The sequence below is a fragment of the Xenopus laevis genome, chromosome 8L (genome assembly GCF_017654675.1).
Source record: "Xenopus laevis strain J_2021 chromosome 8L, Xenopus_laevis_v10.1, whole genome shotgun sequence".
Classification (NCBI taxonomy): domain Eukaryota; kingdom Metazoa; phylum Chordata; class Amphibia; order Anura; family Pipidae; genus Xenopus; species Xenopus laevis.
The window spans coordinates 97,440,446-97,461,746 of NC_054385.1; the positions used below are offsets into that span (position 1 = coordinate 97,440,446).

Consider the following 21,301-nt stretch of genomic DNA (forward strand, 5'->3'; position numbering starts at 1 on the left):
TTGGTGAGTAGTGTAACCCGCTCGCACACCCTGGCCTTCGGGAGTTCAGCAGCTGGTGCATGGCGTTGGGGGGATCGGCACCCTCCACAACAAATGATCCAAGAAAACACTGGCACTCAAGGCAAGCAAATGCAGGGATATACCCTTGCAAATTGTATTGCACGTTTGGAGAATAAAATCTGCAAGGGTATATCCCAGCATTTGCTTGCCTTGAGTGCCAGTGTTTTCTTGGATCACTTCAGCCTTTGGTACATGCACAGTTGGAGCTTGAAATCTCTGAAATTACTGGAAAGAAGAGAATCCGAAAGATACAGAAGCAACCGGACATGGCTCCTGAGCTCCGCCGCACTACTCTGCACATTAATGTCAGTGTGGCAAGATGGGACACTTGGGGGTAAATTTACTAAGCGGCAAAAATTCACCGGCGACTGCTTCGCACCCATGGCTGCACTTCGCCAGACGAAAATTTGCTCAGACAATGCTAGTTTACTAAAATGCGAAGTTGCATCCAGGACGCCAATCGCTGGCGAATTTTTGCTAGCGTTACTTCGGCAATCAAAGCAAAGATGCGCTAGCGTTCAATTCTGCCAAGCGCAACTTCGTTAGAGGTCTTCGATCAAGCTAATTTGCATACGACGGGAAATATAAAGTTGAATGGACGTATATGTTGCAGCAAATACATAACACTACACAAGTACAGGGAACCTTAATAAAGACAATAGAGTTGTTATAATGCCCTACACATGATCCCACTGTATAGTTTATGTTCCATATATTAGAAAATGTATAGGGGAACCCGGTTACCCGAAATTTTTTTTTATACTTTTGCAGCGTTTTTTGGGACTTTTTCCACTATAAATATGATGTAAGTAACAGAAGATTGAGGAAGATCTATGCACTCCAATGCACTTCGCTTGGTCGGAGCTGGTGAAGGCAAGTCTGGCGAAAGAGGGAACGCTCCGTAAAATCCACATCTTAGTGAATTTGCAGGAGTAATGTCCATTCGCCAGAGCGAAAATTCGCCTGGCGATAGAGTGCGAATGACTGCTAGCGTCTGTCTCTTTCACTAGCGAAGTTACGCCTGTGCCCGTTAGTAAATCCTCATCAGCGTTAGTCACTTCATGCTTAAGGGCTCTTACACACGGCCGTTCCGACCTGCGCTCCCCAGCGTTCCGTTTTTTGGCGTTCAGCCGCAGGGGAGCGCAGGAATAGACGCAAGTAATGATTTGAAATGGGGCTGTACTCACGAAGGCGCGTGTAGGCGCCGAACGCAGGTTCAGACGCAACATGCTGCATTTTTCCTGCGTTCGGCGCCTACACGCGCCTTCGTGAGTACAGCCCCATTTCAAATCATTACTTGCGTCTATTCCTGCGCTCCCCTGCGGCTGAACGCCAAAAAACGGAACGCAGGGGAGCGCAGGTCGGAACGGCCGTGTGTAAGAGCCCTTAGTAAATCCACCCCTTGTTCTTGCTGAACACTATTCTGGGAGGAAGCAGGGAGGGGCCAATAGAGAAAGTGAATGGGGGCTTTCAGCTCCAGGCGGGGTTTAGTGCACTTTAAACTCCATGGCTGCTCCAGAGCTGGATTTGGTTACTTCTAAGAGCACATTATTCTTATGACAGGGCAAACAACATGAGTAAAAGTCCTTTATGAAGAAAAGGGGAGATGTCACAAGGCTTTTAAGGATCACAGAGGAATTAAGGATATATTCCAAAGTGACCAGTCTTTGCCCTGGCCTGGCATAAACTTCCTGTGATATAAACAAATACCAGGGCATTTAATGGGAAAGTGTTAGCAGGTCAGGACAAATGGAAGAATAGAAACCCTAAGCCAACTTTCAAACCCTATAAAATACACACTTCTGCCCCCACAGGATTCTTTTTAAAGCTAATTTTGATTGGACAATAGAACTGACCAACCACAGTCTTGTGATGCCCCCACAAAGCTTGTATTCATGTAAAGCCACCAACCTTCTGTGGGGTTTATTTGTCATCCACCCTAAAAATGTAGATACCTTGGCTGAGGAATAAAAGGCTCCAGTTGTCCATTGTATGCTTTTTATTACAAATCCTCCGGCATCCTGTGTATTCCAACAACGACTTCAGAAATTGTGATAATTACAGACTTTTTTTATTGTGGCCATAAAAAAATAATTCATAATATAACAAATGTATTTAAGCAGCACACAGTATACAGATCCGGACTCCAACTTTGTGCTCTGCACCCTCACTTCATTGTGTTTGGCTGCAACACAACCATCTCACTTAAATAGAATGCGGAATATTGCATGGGGGGAGGGGCGCTGCGGCTGCAAAGTCAATGCAGCTCATAAGCACATACAAGTGATGGAAACGACTGCTGTGAGTAGAAGCCTCTGAGTGATTCAAATACAAAATAATGAACCAGAGCTGCTGATTGTTTGTCACTGGTGTATATACCAAATCCCTTCTGTATTGCTTGTGAAAGCTACCAACCATTATAACTGAAAAGTGTTAGAATTAGGGATGCACCGAATCCAGGATCTGGTTCAGGATTCGGCCTTTTTCAGCAGAATTTGGTTAAATCATTCTGCCCGGCATATGCAAATTAGGGGCGGGAGGGATATCGCGTGACTTTTTGTCACAAAACAAGGAAGTAAAAAATGTTTCCAATTCCCATCCCTAATTTGCATATGCAAATTAGGATTTGGTTCGGTATTCAGCCGAATCTTTCGCAGAGGATTCAGGGGTTCGGCCGAATCCAAAATAGTGAACTCGGTGCATCCCTAGTTAGAATACTGTTATTTTTGCACATCTGCTGTCGCAGTTAATAACATAATTTCAATTGACTGTGACACAGATCCAGAACGTAAGGCAGTTTATCGATTACCAGTTATCAATAGCCACCGGCTTCTAGAGGCCACACCAACACATTGCACCGCAATGGTCAGAAAGCCCTGGAGCCTCAGGTGGTAAAGACGGGGTGTATGGTCACTCACACCAAGCCCTATACTCACAGATTGTCTCCCAAAAAAAAAAAAAAAAAAAAAAAGATTTTATATATATTTATATATATATATATATATATATATATATTTTTTTTTACAAAACATAAAATAGATATTGTATATACAATTTCATAGTCTCTATTTTATGACAGTTGCATTTATAGAAGTGGAAAATCAAAACGAAGCTTGTTTGCCGTGCAAGTAACAGCTCTGGCATAGGAGAACAGTGGGGTATAATTCCAACTTGTTGGACTGTGTAAATCAGCAGATAACCGAGTTTTTGGTTTACAGAAAACAAACCTGCGATTAAGTACAAACAGTGATTTAGGTTTCCAGTGAACGCTGTTGTACCGGAGAGCCTCAGTGAACAGAAATCAATGTGTCCAATAACTGAAACTGGAGTTGCTGGGATTTGTTCAAGGTGTAGCAACGGACACACCTATACAGGCGGAGACTATAAAATAGTACACTCTGAAATACACAGTGGATCTGAAGAGGGTTTCCTTAATAAATACATATGCATAAAAAAAGTCCCAGATTTTCATACACGTGGCTGGATATTTGATCTGCGCAGATAAACAGTAGCTCACTGTGATGAGCCAAGGCCAAAGCTCTGCTGTACAGTAAGTAGGAAATCATGAAGAAAAGTATAAAGAGGATCCAGCCTCCGGGGAGCACCTGCTCACGTCCATCATTAGATTTCTCCATCATCAGAACTGTCACAGCTCTCACTGCTGCTACTGTCACTGCTACTGCTCTCGCTCTCACTGCTTTCCTTATACCGTAGTCTTGCTTGCAGGGCAGCCTGGGCGGCTGCTGCTGCTGCTGCTGCTGCTGCTGCTTCGTTCTGCCGCTGGGCTGCAGCTTTTTTCTCTTGTTCAGCGTGGCTCTTCATATGGGCACTGCGGCTTTTCACTTTGAGGAATACCCTGTAAGACCATAAAAATGATACAATGGTAAATGGCACATTTTAGAGAATCGGTAACATTAAGTAAAAGGAATGTCTTTACACGGGAAAGGCCAGTTAGCAACACTCTCATTTTAGTGGTTATAGAGATTCTTGAAACCACAAACTCCTTTCTCTAAAACCATGTAATTTATTAAAATATCTGATTATAAATAGTACAAATGGGGAAAAAAATGCAGAACTATGCACTACAAGCTTTGAAAACCTCTAAAAATGCTAGGTTTTTTTGGGACAATTGCAAGCAATTACACAGTTGTATCATTGGGAAAACTTGGATCTTGGCAACATATCTCACTAGGTGAAATCAAAACGGATTGCTTTCATTGCTTTTATTGGAATCTAGAGATTTTATTGCATTCTGCAGTGTTCATAAAAACCAATAAAATGATGCAAATAAAAATCAGACTGTAGCAAGTGGTCTCAATAGCGGAACGACTGCTCACGCTGTGCAATAAACTGTTTTAGGGGAAAAACCATGGCAAAATTACATTGGGCCTTGTTTTAAATAAAAAGCAGACACGTGGTTTATGTAAGATATAATTAATCCTTATTGGAAGCAAAACCATATATATATATATATATATCAGCAGCCAATGAACTTTGCATTCGGCCAAATAAATCTTATAGGAAACAAATGGCAAAGCCGGCAGGGAAGCCTCTCTAAGAGCAGCAGCAGAAAGGCTTGTGCTCCAAAAGACAAGTAAACGGGGAATGATCAGCACTGAGGTTGTTTATGGGCACAGGAGGGATAGGCTGGGATTGAGGGGTCTCGCAGAAGTGAACTAAACTCAGCCCTCTATCCCCTAGGAATGGAAACTTTCTCACTCCTCGGATACTGCCCCTTATTTCTTCGGTCTCATGTCTCGATCCCCCCGCACATCCATGTCTGCTCCCTCATCCTATGATGCCTTACTGCTCTCCCTTTACTCTTCCATTATCTCTCTCACACCCCCAGTCTCAAGTTTTGCTACTTGCCTCTCCATTTTTCACTGTCTAGAAAGCCTCTCCGATCTCCCTCCCCCTCACATGGTCTCTCTCTGTTCTTGCCCCCCCCCTTTCCACCATCCTCAGCTGCTGCTGAGTGATGTCATTGGTTATAATGGTGCTTAGTGATGTCAATTGCATCAGTGACTTGCAGAAAATGGGGGGGATAGGGGGACACAGGGAACAGCTGGGGTTAAACTCCACCCTCCGGAGGCAGGACACTTGAGTAATAATTAAAAGGGGGCATGCCCTCAAGCCTGGTTTAACCCAGAGCCAAGCCAACTATATCAGTTTGTACCAAAGAGACTGCTGAACAAATAGAAAACTTAACTAGCAGAACTGGTAAGTCATGAGGTATTCCCTCATGGACCAACGTGGTCAACATCTCGCCGCGGGGCAAGAAGCCTCGACTACAGAGAAACGGATTTAACGGTGAGTATCAAAAAATTCCGTTTTCTCTGTTCAGGCGGACACAGGGAACAGCTGGGGACTTTACAAGCAGCAGCCCAGAGAACAGCAGGGTGGGAGCGAGAGAGATTTTGACAGATTTATTGCACCACAGATTGTAACACCTTGTGGCCAAAGGAGGTCTGTGAGGAGGAGGGGGTGTCCAGGCTGTAAAATTTGGTGAATGTGTGTACAGACAACTGGATGGCCTCTCTGCAAATCTGATCCAGGGAAGCAGAGTTGCGCCATGCCCAGGAAGCTCCCACTGACCTGGTGGTAATTTGCCTTTGGAGATGTATGCTTGATGTATGATTTCCTTCAACCAACGAGCAATTGTAGTCTTGGATGCTGCCATGCCTCTACGAGGTCCCGTCGTAATTGCAAAAACTCTTTGGGAACATCGGAAGGATTTGGGTTTGTCCAAATACCAGCGAAGGGCTATGACTACATCCAGATTGTGAAGTAATTTTTCCTTAGAGTTCTTAGGTTCTGGACACAGGGAGGGAACCATGATTTCCTGATTTAAGTGAAATGAGGACACTACCTTAGGTAGGAATGATGGAACTGGAACTGCTTTGTCTTTGTGGAAAACCAAGTAAGCTGGGTCAGACGATAAAGCACTGAGATCTGAGACTCTTGTGGCTGATGAAATCACAACTAGGAACAAGACCTTCTTGGTGAGCCGTTCATCAGTGATGGTCCCCAATGGCTCGAAGGGGGGGATCCAATAAAGCTTCTAGGACTAGGTTGAGATCCCATCCTGGGATCGGAGAGCAAAACGGTGGTGCTAAGTGAGCCACTCCCTGCAGGAAGGTGTGTACGGAATCTTCCAGAGCTAGTCGTGAATGAAAGAGGGACAACAGTGCTGATACTTGAACCTTCAATGAGCTCAACTTCAGCCCCAACTGGAAACCGCGTTGTAGAAAGGACAAGATTCTTGGAACGTTGCACTCGAGGAAGGGCACTTGTGCCTCCTTGCACCAGTAGCTGCGCCATACTCTATGGTAAGCCTTAGAAGATGTAGGCTTGTGAGATTTTAACATTGTGGCAATGACTTCCTTGGCTATGCCTCACCATATGTCTGCCTCAATAGCCATCCCGTCAAAGCAAAGAGGATCGGATTGTGATGGTGTATGGGCCCCTGGCTGAGGAGATCGTTTCTGGATGGAAGACGAATAGGCTGAGCTGCCGACATCTCTTGAAGATTGGAGAACCAGATTCTACTGGGCCAATAAGGAGCTATGACAATCACTGTGGCGTGCGATTGTTTTATCTTCTTAAGAACCCGAGGCAACATGGGTAGAGGGGGGAAAATATAGGCTAGCTTGAAGTGCCACTTCAGAGTCATGGCATCCACCCCTGCCGCTAGTGGATCCCGCGAACGTGCAAAGAACTTCTTCACTTTGCGATTGGCTCTGGAAGCCATCAGGTCGATCTGGGGGAGCCCCAATGACTGACCAGTTGAGAGAATACCTCCAGGCGAAGCTTCCATTCTCCTGGATCTAGTTGGTTTCAACTGAGGAAGACTGTCTTTGTGTTGTCCACTCCTGGAATGTGGATAGCCAACAGTCTTACAGAGTTGGTTTACGCCCACCTCAAAATCAGTTGAGATTCTGCAAGAGCTGCTTTGCTGCGGGTTCCTCCCTGCTGGTTTATGCACGCGACTGTGGTGGAGTTGTCGCTCTGTACTCTCACTGCTCTTGTGTGTAGCTGGGATGTCCAGTGGAAGAGAGCTAATCATACTGCCCGAATCTCCAATATGTTTATGGGAAGTTTTGCTTCGAGAGAGGACCATGGTCCCTGTACAGATAGGTTGTCCCATGTTGCTCCCCAGCCCTGGAGGCTGGCATCTGTCGTTATCACTGTCCAATCTGGAGTTGCCCAAGATTGGCCCCTCGAAAGATTGTCTTGTCACAGCCACCACTGTATGGATTCCCTTGTAGATTGTAGTAGAGTGATCTTTTGAGAAAGGGGACCTCCCTTCCATTTGCAGAGCATGTTGGCTTGTAGTGGGTGCAGGTGAATCTGTGCGAACGGTACTGCCTCCATAGATGAGACCATCAATCCCAATTAGGGATGCACCGAATCCACTATTTTGGATTCGGCCAAACCCCCGATCCTTATCAAAAGATTTGTCTGAATACCGAACCGAATCTGAATTTGCATATGCAAATTAGGGGTGGAAAAGGGAACGCATTTTTTACTTTCTTGTTTTGTGACAAAAAGTCACACGATTTACCTCTCCACCCCTAATTTGCATATGCAAATTAGGATTCGGTTCGGCTGGGCAGAAGGATTCGGCCGAATCCTGCTGAAAAAGGCCGAATCCTGGATTCGGTGCATCCCTAATCCCAATACCTCCATGGCCAGATGTGTGGTAGGATGCTGGATGCGAGCTAGTTTGTTGACCTAGTCTCTTATCCACATCTGTTTCTCTAGTGGTAGAGTCACCCTCTAGGTGATTGTGTTGAATTCTAGACCTAGAAAAGTCATCTGGTGGCTGGGGAGTAGACTGGACTTGTTCTAGTTGATGATCCAGCCAAAATCTTGGAGCAATAGGATTGCCTTGTGAAGGTCTGTTCTGCCCTTCTCATTTGTCCTGGACTTCAGAAGTAGGTCGTCAAGGTAGGGTGTCACCGAGATCCCATGAAATCGTAAGGAGGCTGCCGTCACCGCCATTAGTTTGGTGAAGATCCTTGGGGCGGAAGATAGGCTGAAGGGAAGCACCACAAACTGAAAGTGATGGTTCTTGAAGGCAAATCTCAGGAAGCGCTGGTGTGGTGGCCAAATTGGAACGTGGAGGTACGCATCCTGGATGTCCAAGGACATCATCAGCTCGTACGGTCTCCATCTTGAATAGTACGGAAGAGAAATGATCTTTTCTAGTTCCTTACCGAACAGTCTTTGCCCTTTAAATGGTAGTGAATTAAGGGACGTCTTCGAACTGAGGTCTGCCGTCCAACTCTTAAGCCATAGCGTTCTGCGGGCTGCTAGCGACAGAGCTGATGTGCAGGCGGTGGTCTGGGCAGCGTCCAGAGAAGCGTCACACAAATAGGCTGATGACTCAGCTATTGCCTGTGCTGTGAGAAGAAGATCCGATCTGGGAACTTGAATAAGGATTCGGCCCATGTCTTTACGGCCCCAGCTACCCAGGTAGAGGCAAATACTGGGCGTAAAGAAGATCCAGCGGAACAGTATACTGATCTCAGTAAACGGTCAGAGGGGTCTTTAAATGCGGCCACATCTGTAACTGGTTGGGCTGTGGTTTTGGAAAGTCTGGGTACTAGTGAATCGACTGTGGGTGGCATGGACCACTTGTCCACCCATTCCTTGGGAAAAGGGTAAGACTTAGAAAAGTTACGGGTAGCTTGAAATTTTCATTCAGGTGAATTCCACTCGTCATGAATAATGGCGAGGAGTTGATAGTGAGATGGGAAAACCGTAGAGGATTTGTCTTGTCTCTTGAATAAACTAGCTGTTTGAGCTTGCTGATCGGTAGAGGGCGTAATCTTTAGAACCTCCAGTACACCCATGATGATGCGGTCAATATCATGTTGCATCTCACGGGACTTTGATGCTTTCTTCTCCTCCTCTTTGTCCGAGGACCTGTCGGATGGAGGAAGTTCGCCCTCTGACTGAGATGATTCCGCTCCTGCAGAGGAGCAATCTGAAGAGTGATGGTTCATAGTGTCCCCTTTGGAACGGTCTACTCTTTTGTGTTTCCCCGCTAGTCTTCTGGTTCAGTTTGGCTAAGGCCTTGGAGGGTAAACTCTGAAGGGAGGCTAAGGATTGTGAGAGCTGGATAGCCCAATTGGTGCTGGGGGGTCTGTGGAAGTGCTAGCGCCCCTATCGGGAGGTATGTCGTCTGGATTGGAGATATCAGACTGAGTTCCTGAAAGAGAGGGTCCTGGGATGGAAACAAGTCCCTGCCCCCTGGAACAAGAATTGCCAAGAGGCTCATCTTGACCCCCTGGAATCTTAGAATTGCATTTGGTACACATGAAATAAGTGACCTGAGATGCTGTTACTGCCACTGCTGGTGCTCTCTCCCCCCCCCCCCCGGGCCTGAGGAATTACCCCCACTGACTTACAGTCTGCCATTGCAGTGTCTATGGTACCTGCTGAATAGGTTTTAGTAGGTGCGGGTAGGCTTCAGCCCCGGTGCACAATGTATAGACCAGGTAGCAGGGTGCTGCAGTAATGTTAGTGGACTGCTGGTCGGAGGGAATGGCTTAGCACATTCCACTGGGTCCGTAGTGGACTTTGCCCAAGAGTAGCTAGTGCCTCACAGAGGGCGCGCTGAAATCGTTGCGAACCGTTTCTAAAATGGCGCCCGTGGAACGCATGCAATGTAGAGCATGGGTGTGCATTCCACCTGAGGAGCACGTAGCGAAATGGCCCTACGCACACTTGCTTCCTTGCCGCCGAACCGAAAGGGGTACTGGGCCCACTCCCCCAATCCCTGAATTTATCAAGCCTCCCTGCAGCCACTATTGGGGACCTACAGTTCCAGCTGTTTCTGCCTAGCTGGGGAGAACAGCGTGAATGGTAACAAGAGGGGAGAGCAGACATATGAGTGTGGTAAGAGCATACGCTCTGGTTACTCACTTCAATTCATACCGGCCATGCAATCCGCCTCCTTAGCAGGGGCAGGTACTCGGTGGGTAGTCATTATAGCCCACAGGCTAGGATGAGACCCCAGTATGGTTCCCATGAAGGGGATCCCTTTTAGATACAGGTAGCCCTGTTTCTGGGGGACCCCTTGTTGTCTTATCCTTTAAAAATTTCTAGTAGAAACGTCCTACCTCCTAGCAGGACACTTGAAAACTGATATGGTTGGCATAGCCAGGCTCGAGGGCACCCCCTTTTTAATTATTACTCAAGTTTCCTGCCTCCGGAGGGTGGAGCTTAACCCCAGCTGTTCCCTTTGTCCCCCTGAGACTACAGAGAAACGTGTAGGTTATAATAATGTCCACCTGTTGTAAAATAAGAGCATAATAAAAGTTGCCTCAAAGTTCCATGACCTGTATAAAAATACTCTGCCTTCAGCCTTGTGCCTTTATATGACCTTTGAACTCCCTGTGTCTTAGAATATCATTGTATTTTACAATAAGGGTTACATTGTTCACTATATAACTGGCAGCAACATTAATTCGATGTTTTCATACCATTTATGAGAATGGAAAATGCATTGAGTGGTACTGATCACTAAACCATGTCTTGGTGATCTTATATTTTATCAACAAGTACAGGATAATTGTGATATTCACATGTATAATATGCCAAGCACCCTCACTATTTTGGAACCCTGTTTTTGTCCCCAGATAAATACAAAATACAGTATTTTTCACTTTATGCTCACCTGTCACATTTTTTGCAAGGGAACGTGCCTTCCTGTTCGGGAGGCTTGTTTTGGACCTCAGGATTTTTGGTGCCTTCTGGTGGAAACGTATTCCGTGGTCTCCTTCCTCTTGCTTTGGATGAATGATCTGCCATCCTGGTGTTTGGCTCCTGGTTTCTCAGGATCAGAGTATCGTTTATCTAGAGAGAAAAGTTGCAGGTGACAGATCAGAGCCAATGCATTGACTGGCAGGAGCTAAACACTACTAAGAAACGATCAGCTGGAGTGCAATTATACCACTTTCACTGGACTGGGGAAGGATAATATAGTTGTTGCAAATAGAACGCCAACCTACTGAGGGATAGTGCATCATTAATGGGAATTTCATGGATGATCTAATGCAAGCCTTCTGACTGGTATCAATGCAGTCATTTGCAACTGTATTACTGTCTCTTTTTTGTATACCTGTATGGTACAGAATATCCTACCATCATTTGCTGATAGTGGCCTCTATCAGACAGCTTGCAAGACTGCAGTTTTGTTTTAACATAGTCTATTTACAGTGTGGCAAACTATAAATTGTATGAAAAGTGCGGGAATCTAAAGGGTAGGCAAAAAGCCCTGTGCAGGCACAAAATCTCAGCAGAACATGAATCAACCAGTATTACAGCAAAGCAAAAGCATCCTGCTCTCTCTGGGCAGACAAACACAGGTGCCAAAAATATGTCCCTAGTATTGTAGATGGAACCCTTCGTTCTATGTAGAGAAAGTTTTCCCTTTAAAAATAAAAACAACAGGGATCAGGAAAAGTGCATTAATTTACAATGTGTCTTACTGTTTCACTGGCTTCGAGCGATTGGGTGACCTTGGTTGAAGGGGGCACTCTCTCCTCCTCTTCTTTCTTCAACTCATTAGAATTCACTTGTATCTTGCTCTCCTCCAATCCCTTGTCTGTGTTCAACTCTTCGGCTGTTCTCTCTATCAGCATCTCCCTTCTGGGAGGCATAAGAGGTGGAACTCGATGAGAGCTCTTTTGGAGAAAAAAATATTTTAGAGATGTTGTTTTTTTTCTGTTCAAGCAGAATCAACCTTTTGTTTCAACTGACTGCTCCATATATAAATACATCTCATATATACAATACATAGATAGCCCTTGGTGAATTTAAGATGTATATATTTATATACCTTTATATTAATCTCAGAATCTTCCCTTGGGTTTTTTTCATCTGCTACAGGCTCAGCATCTCCATAGATTAACATTCCACTGCGGCCAATCTTCACCTGCTTTTTGTAGGTATAGTAGAACTCAACACACTGAGCCACAGTCTTTGTCTTTATCTGAAGAGAGCCAAGAAGTGGATACAGAATTGTACAACAACTTTTTATATACATTTAAAGGACACCTATCATGCAAAATTGTTTTCCCCCTGGGAGGTGGGGAAGAATATAAAGCCCGCACTCTGGCTGGAGGAAACAAACTCCACTTACAAGTGCTATACCTGGGGCCTTTGCATGCACATAATGAGTGCCACAGCGTGTGACTTAAAAATGGGGGATACAGGGGCGTGGCTTGCAGCTCAATGTGAACGGACGTGTGCAGGAGTGCTCCTCTCTCCGGGCAATAATTATTCTGATTTAAGACCCTGAAAAGTTCCTCAAGACGGCCTCAGACGAGCTAGACTGGCTACAGCTACCCCAAAGAGTCCTCATGGGGCAGAACAAGGCTCAGAAAAGAGCCTCAACATCGGTGAACAGGCTGGACAGGTTTGCCCGGGAGGAGAAGCAAAATGGCGCTCAAAGATCGCCCAGCAGGTCTCCCTCTCCTCCCCCACAGCAACAAGCGCCTGAACCTACACTGCAAGAAATCCTGCAGGAAATAAGAGATTCCAAGGCCACCTGCACCAGTCTTATCAGTACCAAGACGGACGAAATAAAGCTGGACCTCTCTATTATCAAGCAGGACCTGCAGCGGCTAAGGGAGAGAACTACTGAGGTGGAGCAAAGAGTGAGTACTCTGGAGGATACTTGCGCACCTCTCCCTGACCGCGTGGCAGAAGTGCATAGAATGGCTGTGAGTGGCTTCGCAAAAATGGACGACTTAGAAAACCGTCTCAGGCGAAACAATTTGCGCTTTGTGGGTTTTCCAGAGAAGGCGGAGGGGGAGCAAACCGCGCAATTTATCGAGGAATGGCTGGCAAACAATTTCGGCAGGGCAAACCTGTCCCCCTCTTTTGCTGTCGAAAGGGCGCACCGGATCCCAGCTAGGCCCAATCCACCAGGGGCCCCACCGCGGCCTTTAATTGCCAGGTTATTGAATGCCCGGGACCGTGATAACATACTTACCATGGCGCGGAAGAAAAACTCTGCAATTCCAAGGGGACGTCGATCTCCATATATGCAGACTACTCCGCAGAAGTCCAACGCCAGCGAGCGAAATTCATTGAAGTGAAGAGGAGGCTTAGAGCAGCGAAACTCGTCTACGCCATGCTGTATCCCGCGCGGCTGCGGGTACTGTTGAATGGTGCCTCGCATTTCTTCACTTTGCCACAAGAAGCCAGCAAGTGGCTAGATGCCCAGAATGTGCCAGCATCCTAGTAGCCCAGAACGCAGTCCCAAGATGGTCTCGACCAAGATACCCGGTACAGGTACTGTTCAGATAACCCCTTTTTATTATGCTCCTCGGTTCGCCCGACACCATTAGATGCAACGATTGTTTCCCGATTTTTTTTTTTATGCACCGGTCTGCGCAATACCAGCACCCCAGATTTGGCTACCCATAGTGGTCCAATTATGTGCATTATCCCCGATCCTGATGTGAATTGTACTGTGGCCTTGTTTCTACTTTGGACAGTAAGGGTGTTACAATTGCTGTAAGGGGGAAAATGATAAGGCAACTCAACCTGTTCCCCCCTTTTTTTTTTTTTTGCCATGTTGCCGGATCTTCTTGGGGCTATAAAGAATCGTTGCCTCATAGCCTGGCTTACTGAATTCACCAACCGTACCATCACCGAACTGTCTTGTGGATCTAGCTAAATGTCCCGGAGAGGGGGAGTCGCAGTGTGTTTTGGTTTTTTTTTGCTCCGACTGCCCCCAGGTTAAGCACTTGACTGTACGTTCACGGTCTAAAGGTTGGACCGGGCCTAAGGGCCACCCCAGTTTACATTATGTGTTTGGTTTCGGGACTAATTCTGCCCCCCAACAGGGGAAGGGGTGGAAGGGGAGGGGGGAAATTATGGGGAATTTTGAAGTTTAATGTTTATTGTATATGCTCAAGCTACAAGTCTGTGGGGAAATTACTTACTGTATGTACGTGTCAAAGGGATAAACACTTGGGTCAGTATGGCTGAGAAATTAATAAGTTGGAATGTTAGAGGCCTTAACTGTCCGATAAAAAGGAGGTTGGTAATGGATTTCCTCAAGCAAAAGCATGCCTCAATTGCCTTCCTCCAAGAAACGCATTTAGTAGGGAGCAAAACTTTGGCCCTGAAAAGGCCATGGGTGGGGTGGGCCTACCACTCCACGTATACGACCCACTCCTCGGGTGTAACAATATTGATTCACAAGAGGGTTCCATTTGTGCTGGGTGCAGTTAAATCAGACGCTAAGGGCAGATATATTTTTATACATTGTCATATTAACAATATGGAACTAATCCTAGCAAGTATTTACATCCCACCACCCTACAAGAGGGACTGTATGGTAGAGCTGGCACAGTTTATGGCGCAGGACCCATTTGCTCATACCATAGCCATGGGGGATCTCAACACACTGATGGAACCAGCTCTGGACAAATGGGTTAGGTCGGGTCAGCCCCTTCACGCACAAACCTCTGATTTACAGCAATTGGTGGTTGAGCTCGGGATGGTGGAAGTTTGGAGGTACCTGAATCCCATGGTTAGGCAATATTCCTGCTTTTCCCAATCACACCTTTCGTTATCTAGGATTGACTATGCACTTATTGATAAGCCCTTACTGCCTAAAATAATCTCTGTTCAATATCTCCCCAGGGGGATTTCGGACCATTCTCCCTTAGAACTGGCTATCCAAGTACAGCAGAAGGAAAAAGTGTTAAGATGGTCCCTAAATCCGGTTTGGCTGCACGTACTTGACAACAAAGTCTCTCTGGAGGCTGATATGCAGGAGTTCTTCTCACATAATCGGGGTACTGCGGACCCACTGGTGGTCTGGGATGCCTTTAAGGCTTACCTCAGAGGGCAGTTAGGGGCTGATATAGCGGCGTTTAAAAAAGCAGCATATGCACAGCAGGAGAGCCTTGAAAAAGAGGTGGTGGAGGCGGAACAGTTGGTGGCCCTCCAACCCACTGGGGATAATTTGAATTCACTTAAACTAAAACAACAGGAATATAATATATTTATGACACAGAAAGCCCAGAGAAATTTGCTTTTTACTAAGGCGAAAGTGTATGAGCAGGGGGAGAGAGGTGGTAAGATGCTCGCGCAGCTGGCAAAACAGCACACTACCCCTCCCACAATAGGGGCCATACGGAACCGAGAGGGGGTCACCCTAAGAGATGCTGAAGGAATCAATCGCACACTAACTCAATTCTATACTGACCTCTACTCTTCTAAATTGACCAAACCCCTAGAGGACATAGACGAATTCCTGGAAGGCCTCGACATGCCTATACTCATCCCCCAATATCGGGACTTCCTTGAAAACAGAGTTACTAAAGAAGAAGTTGTAGAGGCTCTAGAGTCTTTCCCAAACGGAAAAGCCCCTGGCGCTGATGGGCTACCGATTGAGCTCTATAAGCGACATGTGCTTGTCCTAGCTCCATTACTGTTAGAGACATATAATGCGGCCCTAGCTCAGGGTGTTTTACCAGACTCGATGTACGAGGCAGCAATAGCCCTGCTGCCAAAACCAGGCAAAGATCCCCTGCTCTGCGAATCCTATAGACCCATATCCCTCCTTACGGCGGATGTAAAGGTATTAGCCAAAATACTTGCTAAACGCCTTGGGAAAGTTGTTGCAATGCTGGTCAATCCTGACCAAACGGGCTTTATTGCAGGGAAAACAGCTGTTCTGAACACTAACCGGCTATTTTTGAACCTTACTCTTGATCATGAGAATAAAGGTCAGAGATCTATAGCAGCCCTGGACATAGCAAAGGCCTTCGACACAGTCGAGTGGCCTTTTCTTTGGAAAGTGTTAACACATTTTGGTATAGGACCAGTATTTCAGGGGCTAGTTAAATTGTTATATCACTCCCCGAGGGCCTCATTGAGGATTAACTCTGAGCTAACCACTCCTTTCTGCTTGGCAAGGGGCACCAGACAGGGGTGCCCCCTGTCCCCCCTATTGTTTGCGCTGGCAATCGAACCATTTGCACAGGCAGTCCGGCAGTCGAAAGACATCACTGGGTTTAAAATACGGGGCATTGAGGAAAAAATTCAACTCTATGCCGACGACACTCTGGTGTACTTGGGGGACAGGGGCCCCTCTCTGAAACGCCTTCTTGAAGTCACGGCAAAATTCGGGGAATTATCAGGTCTACAAGTGAGCACGACCAAATCAGTGCTGTTTCCACTTGATCCGCAGGGGCCCGTAGCGGAGGGGGAAGTGGGGGGGATGCCCATGGTGGAGAAATTCACCTACCTAGGACTAGAAATAACCCGTGACCTACATCTATACCCCAAGAATAATATTGACAAAGTGATAGCTTGGTTTGATGAGAAAGCTAAGGTGTGGGAACAACTGCCCTTAGGACCAGTAGGGAGAATACAACTGGTTAAAATGGTGGTCATGCCTAAATTGCTGTATCCGCTGTGGCACTCTCCAGTGTGGGTGCCCAAAGCAAAATTTGAGGACCTTAATAAGAAGCTCAGAAGGTTTATCTGGGGCAAATCTAGGCACAGGCTTGGGCTGTCCACCCTTATGAGACCAATGGGGGAGGGTGGCCTGGCACTCCCCAACATGTATAATTATTTTCTGGCAGCACAACTTACGCATCTCCTAACACCTCTTCAACCGCACTACCACCCACCTCTGCATAGATTATGGGGAGCTGTAGCCACGTCAACATCGTTCCCGTGGAACGTTATCTTTGGTACCAAGGAGGGGCTAAAAAATGTTATTTGCTGTGTACAGGTCAGAGCCTTACAAAAGGTTAATGAGCTGCTTAATATTGTGAACATAGACCCCCGCGCCCCACTCTGGGGAAATCCACAGTTTCATTACCTGTCCCATGTAACCCCTCCGCAGTGTTGGACCACCAAAGGGGTTACGTCAATAGCTGATGTTTGGGAGGCAGATACTTTGCTGCCCTTTGCAGAACTAAGGCGTAGATATGGTCTGCCGTGTGGGCAATGGTTAGTGTACCAACAAATGTGTAGCGCACTCTGTAGACAATCCAGAAACAAACCAATCTGCTTAGAAGCATCACCATTACTCGAAATGCTCCTACAACCACATCAAAAGGGTACTCTTTCCAAGATCTACAGGAAACTAATGTCAGCTCATGTCAAGGCCACCCCAATTCGCAGCCGTGATGCTTGGGATGATGATTTTCATTTCTTAACAGATGACCAGTGGGGAGAGGCACTTAAGGCCCCTCGACACGTGTCCTACAACTATAACGACAGGTTGCTCCAGACATACATGGTGCATAGAGCTTATTATACCAGGTCTAAACTCCATCTGATGTACCCTGCAGTGTCTCCCAAATGCCTTAGATGTGAAGCCCCTCAGGCCACCCTTCTGCATACCATGTGGGAATGTACAGGCCTTGCAGCTTACTGGGAGGGGGTGCTAAAACACTTGTCATTGGTACTTGGGGTGGTCCTGCCTGCTGACCCGGCCCTTTGTCTATTGGGCATTGGAATTAAAGCGTTGGTTTCCCCTATGTATAGACAACTGTTATCTAGAGCTCTGTTCCAGGCAAGGCGGCAAATTACTATGCAGTGGAAGGGTAGATTACCGCCAACAGCTCAGGCTTGGCACTTAGCTGTGTCCTCGGTATGTAATAAAGAGAGAATTATTCTTACCCGGCAGGGGCAACTTACGGACAAATGGCCAAGCTGGCAAAAATGGCAGGATACACCCCTTTAACTGTGATTTACAGGTTTAGTGTTCTCATGCCTAATACTATTGGTGGGTCATTGACTTTGATACGTAGTACATGTCTGCTGTCTCTGTAACATCTTTTGTACAGCTGTGACTGCCTTTGTGAATTATTTATGCAAAATGAAAATGTCATTTCTCTGTATGTAAACTGTTTATCCCCTAATAAACTTGTCTTGAGCAAAAAAAAAAAAAATGGGGGATACACCAATCTAACATAGCAAGTGCTTAATTAGTGAGCTGGGGCACTCACTATGTACATGCATGTGCCCCAACATGGCAATCCATACCAGGGAGATCCCACCCGGTGGTGTAAAGCTGACCATAGACTCAAATATCCAATCGTATGAATCATCGCACTAGAACTTTCCCATCTCCCGACCTGCCACTAACCATTCCGATCAAATAAAGTAGTAAAAGAACAGATCAGCCGATGTTCTGCCCCAACAGCAATCGTACGAAAGTTATGTCCGACAAGCTAGTGATAGTCTCCCTCTGAAAATCGTACGAGCGGCAATCCATGCAGAGATATTATCTGCAGCCGACAGAAATCTTTTAACCTGTCCGATCGACCAAATGACCGATCTCCACAGGACGAAAAATGACGGGACTCTCCACACACAGTCCGAAAAATCTAACGAATCATCAAATTGGTGCGATCAGATCTTTGCGTCTATGGCCAGCTTAACTCTTGCGAGATGAGTATTATCATAATATACTATCATTTCCTCCAGCCAGAGAATGGCACACATCCAGTAGGAGAAAGTATTTTCGCATGATAGGTGCCCTTTAATGAATGGAGTGGTAAGTATGAACAAATGTGAGTCCTATACATACCAGTTTCTGTACCAGCAGAAAGTCTTTCTTGTAAATCGCCATTCCTTTGTTAAAAAGCCTTTTCTCTTCCATGGACCATCTATCTGATCCTGTGTAGGTAATAATTATACAGGTTACAAAAGATAACACGAACAACAGAAATAACTTGCCTTTGGATAGATACAGCACTAGACTGGGTGCTCAATGGTCAGTGAAAAGTATGATTCAGCAATGCCATAATGCTAGGAGCTGGCAAGAAGCACCCTACCTCAATCCAAATGCAAATAGATGCCTTCCACGGTCAGCTGATAAGTCGTTATCAGCATAGACTAGTGGTGTTCATGCCTGTTTAAATACAGTTGTTTGTCCTATTCACCAAACAAGCAGACCCACACCTTTGAGCACAAAGAAATTCTGCATATCTGTTTAAAAGTACCCACAATAGATCATGGGTTGTTCCCTTTAAGAAAAGTACTTTTATGACATATTCATACACATTTATACTACACTATAGAACTTTCTTTGTTTTGAGTTGGAATTGTTATAGAGCAGAAAATATATAGATAAACCTGAAATGATCGATAATTCATGGAGTTGTAAGAATTGTTACTGCTATTTAAAGGAACTATAACACTAAAAAATGTTAAATTAAAAAAAAAATCTGTTCTACCCTGCATTAAGAAAAGCTATATCCTGCATAAAGTTTACGATTTGCAATGCTTTATTAAAAATACTGTGGTATAACTCTGCTTCCGGTCTACTGAAATAAGGCAATGTGGCAGCATTCACTCTAGAAGATCTATAATGCAGCACTTAACATCCCCTCCTAACCGGAAGTAATTTCTTAGGGCTGTAAGGAGGATTTTTCAGCTGCCTTGTTTTATGCATCTAACTGATTTTTCTCTGTAAGCAGTAAATGCAACACGCAGGTCAGCAACAAATCAAAGGACCACAGATAAACCCCATAAAGTCAGCAAGCTCTTCACTGCTCACAGCTCTTACAATAACAAATTACAGAGTTGAAACACTGCCCACTCGCGCCCAGGCTGTTTTGCCGCCTGAGGCAGCGTTTGAAATGCCGAAAGGTCGCATCACTAGCGCAGAGAGTGAAATTGCACTCTCTGCGCTAGAAAAGCCGAATTTTAAATTTTAAAAACAGGAAATTCGGCTCTTAAAGTTACAAGGAGCGGCTTTTTGCCGCCCCTTGTAACTTCTGGGGAGATGCCACCCTCTCCCAGTACCTAAATAAAATGAAGACTGATATATATTACAAGGCAGCTGAAAAACTGCTCTGTACAGCAAAAACAATGAACTTCTGGTTTGGGCAGATTGAATGCAGATTGAATGAAAACCCATCGCCTTATTTCAGTAGACCAGAAGCAGTTATATTGTGGTATTTTTAATAAAGCATTGAAAATGGTAAAAAGTGTGCAGGCTACAGCATTTATTAGAGCAGAATGGATTTTTTAATTATAATTTTTTAATGTTCCAGTCTCTTTAAAAAATACTGATTATTAACGAATTTCCCCTCTAGCTAAGGAATAGGACTGGGGCAAAGGCTTTCATATGGCAAGACAATTAAACGGTGCACTATTAGGAAAACCTAAAGGGGTTCAACCCCCATAACTTCGATTTGTTGCCAAACAGCACACCTTGTACCGAACCACAGACATTCATCTACTAGCCATAGATGCACTGATAATATCGTACAAAACAAATTTCCGTATGATATTCGGTGCATGCATGGTGGGAGATGAGCAAACAGATATCGACAGAAGACTTGATTCGTCGATTGGGAATGGCCAGAAAATTTTGCTTGGCCTTTCTTAGTGCTGAAAAGTCAGATACAGGTAGAATTCTATTGTTTCTACCTGTATATCTTACAATTCAGCTCTACACGTCAATATTGAAACTAACCATCATTCTTGGAAAGATATTTTCCAGGAAAGATTGTAATTGTAACATCTATGGCCACCTTTAGGCTAGACAACTTTAGCAACCTAAACTGATACAGACGTACAATTCCTACATCTCTAGAATGCAGTGACCTAGACACTAAAGGCGTTATTACCTGAGTAATGATAGTCACAAAGAGGATGATTTCTACTCCGGCTGGGTTTTTTCAGAAGCAACTTGGCCAGAGCAGCCTAATTAAGAGAAAGACGCGTTATTAGCAGTTCTTTTATAATGTAAAAACACTAAAAAACTATTGTGCCTTATTTACTCCTCTGAAATCATATACAAGTGGTAGAGTAAATCAGATAGAGGAATAATTTCTACAATTAAAGAAGATCTAATAACACAAATGTATTTAAACTCAATTCAGCATTGTTCATAGAAACCCTAGGACTCTTACCAGAATATTTCCCTTGGTCTCATGTAGGTAATGAAGTGTCAGCTCTTGATTGGTACCTCCTCCTGGCAGGATACTGGAACAAGCCGCTGTAAGTAGCTCTTCCACTAGTGCAGAATAAGCAATCGTTAATCACTGTCATTTATTTAAATAGTTCCAGTATGTTAAGCAGCACTTTATCAGAAACAGGAGTCTTACAATTATGAAACTGTGGCAACTTAACCTAAAATGCACTATCCTTTTTTGTTCATATCTGATCATTACAGGCCAATAATTAAAAAAAGAGACACTTCATTTATACAAAGTATTAATTGTTTGTGGTT

At 45.1% G+C, this 21,301-nt stretch overlaps 1 protein-coding gene across 3 annotated transcripts in view; it reads right to left on the reverse strand.

Annotated features, from left to right (window-relative positions):
* Positions 1–3,052: 3,052 nt before the first annotated feature.
* mideas.L (mitotic deacetylase associated SANT domain protein L homeolog) overlaps positions 3,053–21,301 on the reverse strand; it is a 69,775-nt gene continuing 51,526 nt past the window's right edge. For all 3 annotated transcript variants that reach the window (XM_018231051.2, XM_018231050.2, XM_018231052.2), the window contains exons 7-13: positions 20,982–21,085; positions 20,697–20,772; positions 18,647–18,735; positions 11,912–12,064; positions 11,562–11,756; positions 10,748–10,926; positions 3,053–3,916 (exon numbers count right to left, since the gene is read on the reverse strand). In XM_018231051.2, the coding sequence (XP_018086540.1) occupies positions 3,682–3,916; positions 10,748–10,926; positions 11,562–11,756; positions 11,912–12,064; positions 18,647–18,735; positions 20,697–20,772; positions 20,982–21,085 (1,031 nt within the window). In that variant the 3' untranslated portion in view covers positions 3,053–3,681. The remainder of the gene's footprint in view (positions 3,917–10,747; positions 10,927–11,561; positions 11,757–11,911; positions 12,065–18,646; positions 18,736–20,696; positions 20,773–20,981; positions 21,086–21,301) is intronic.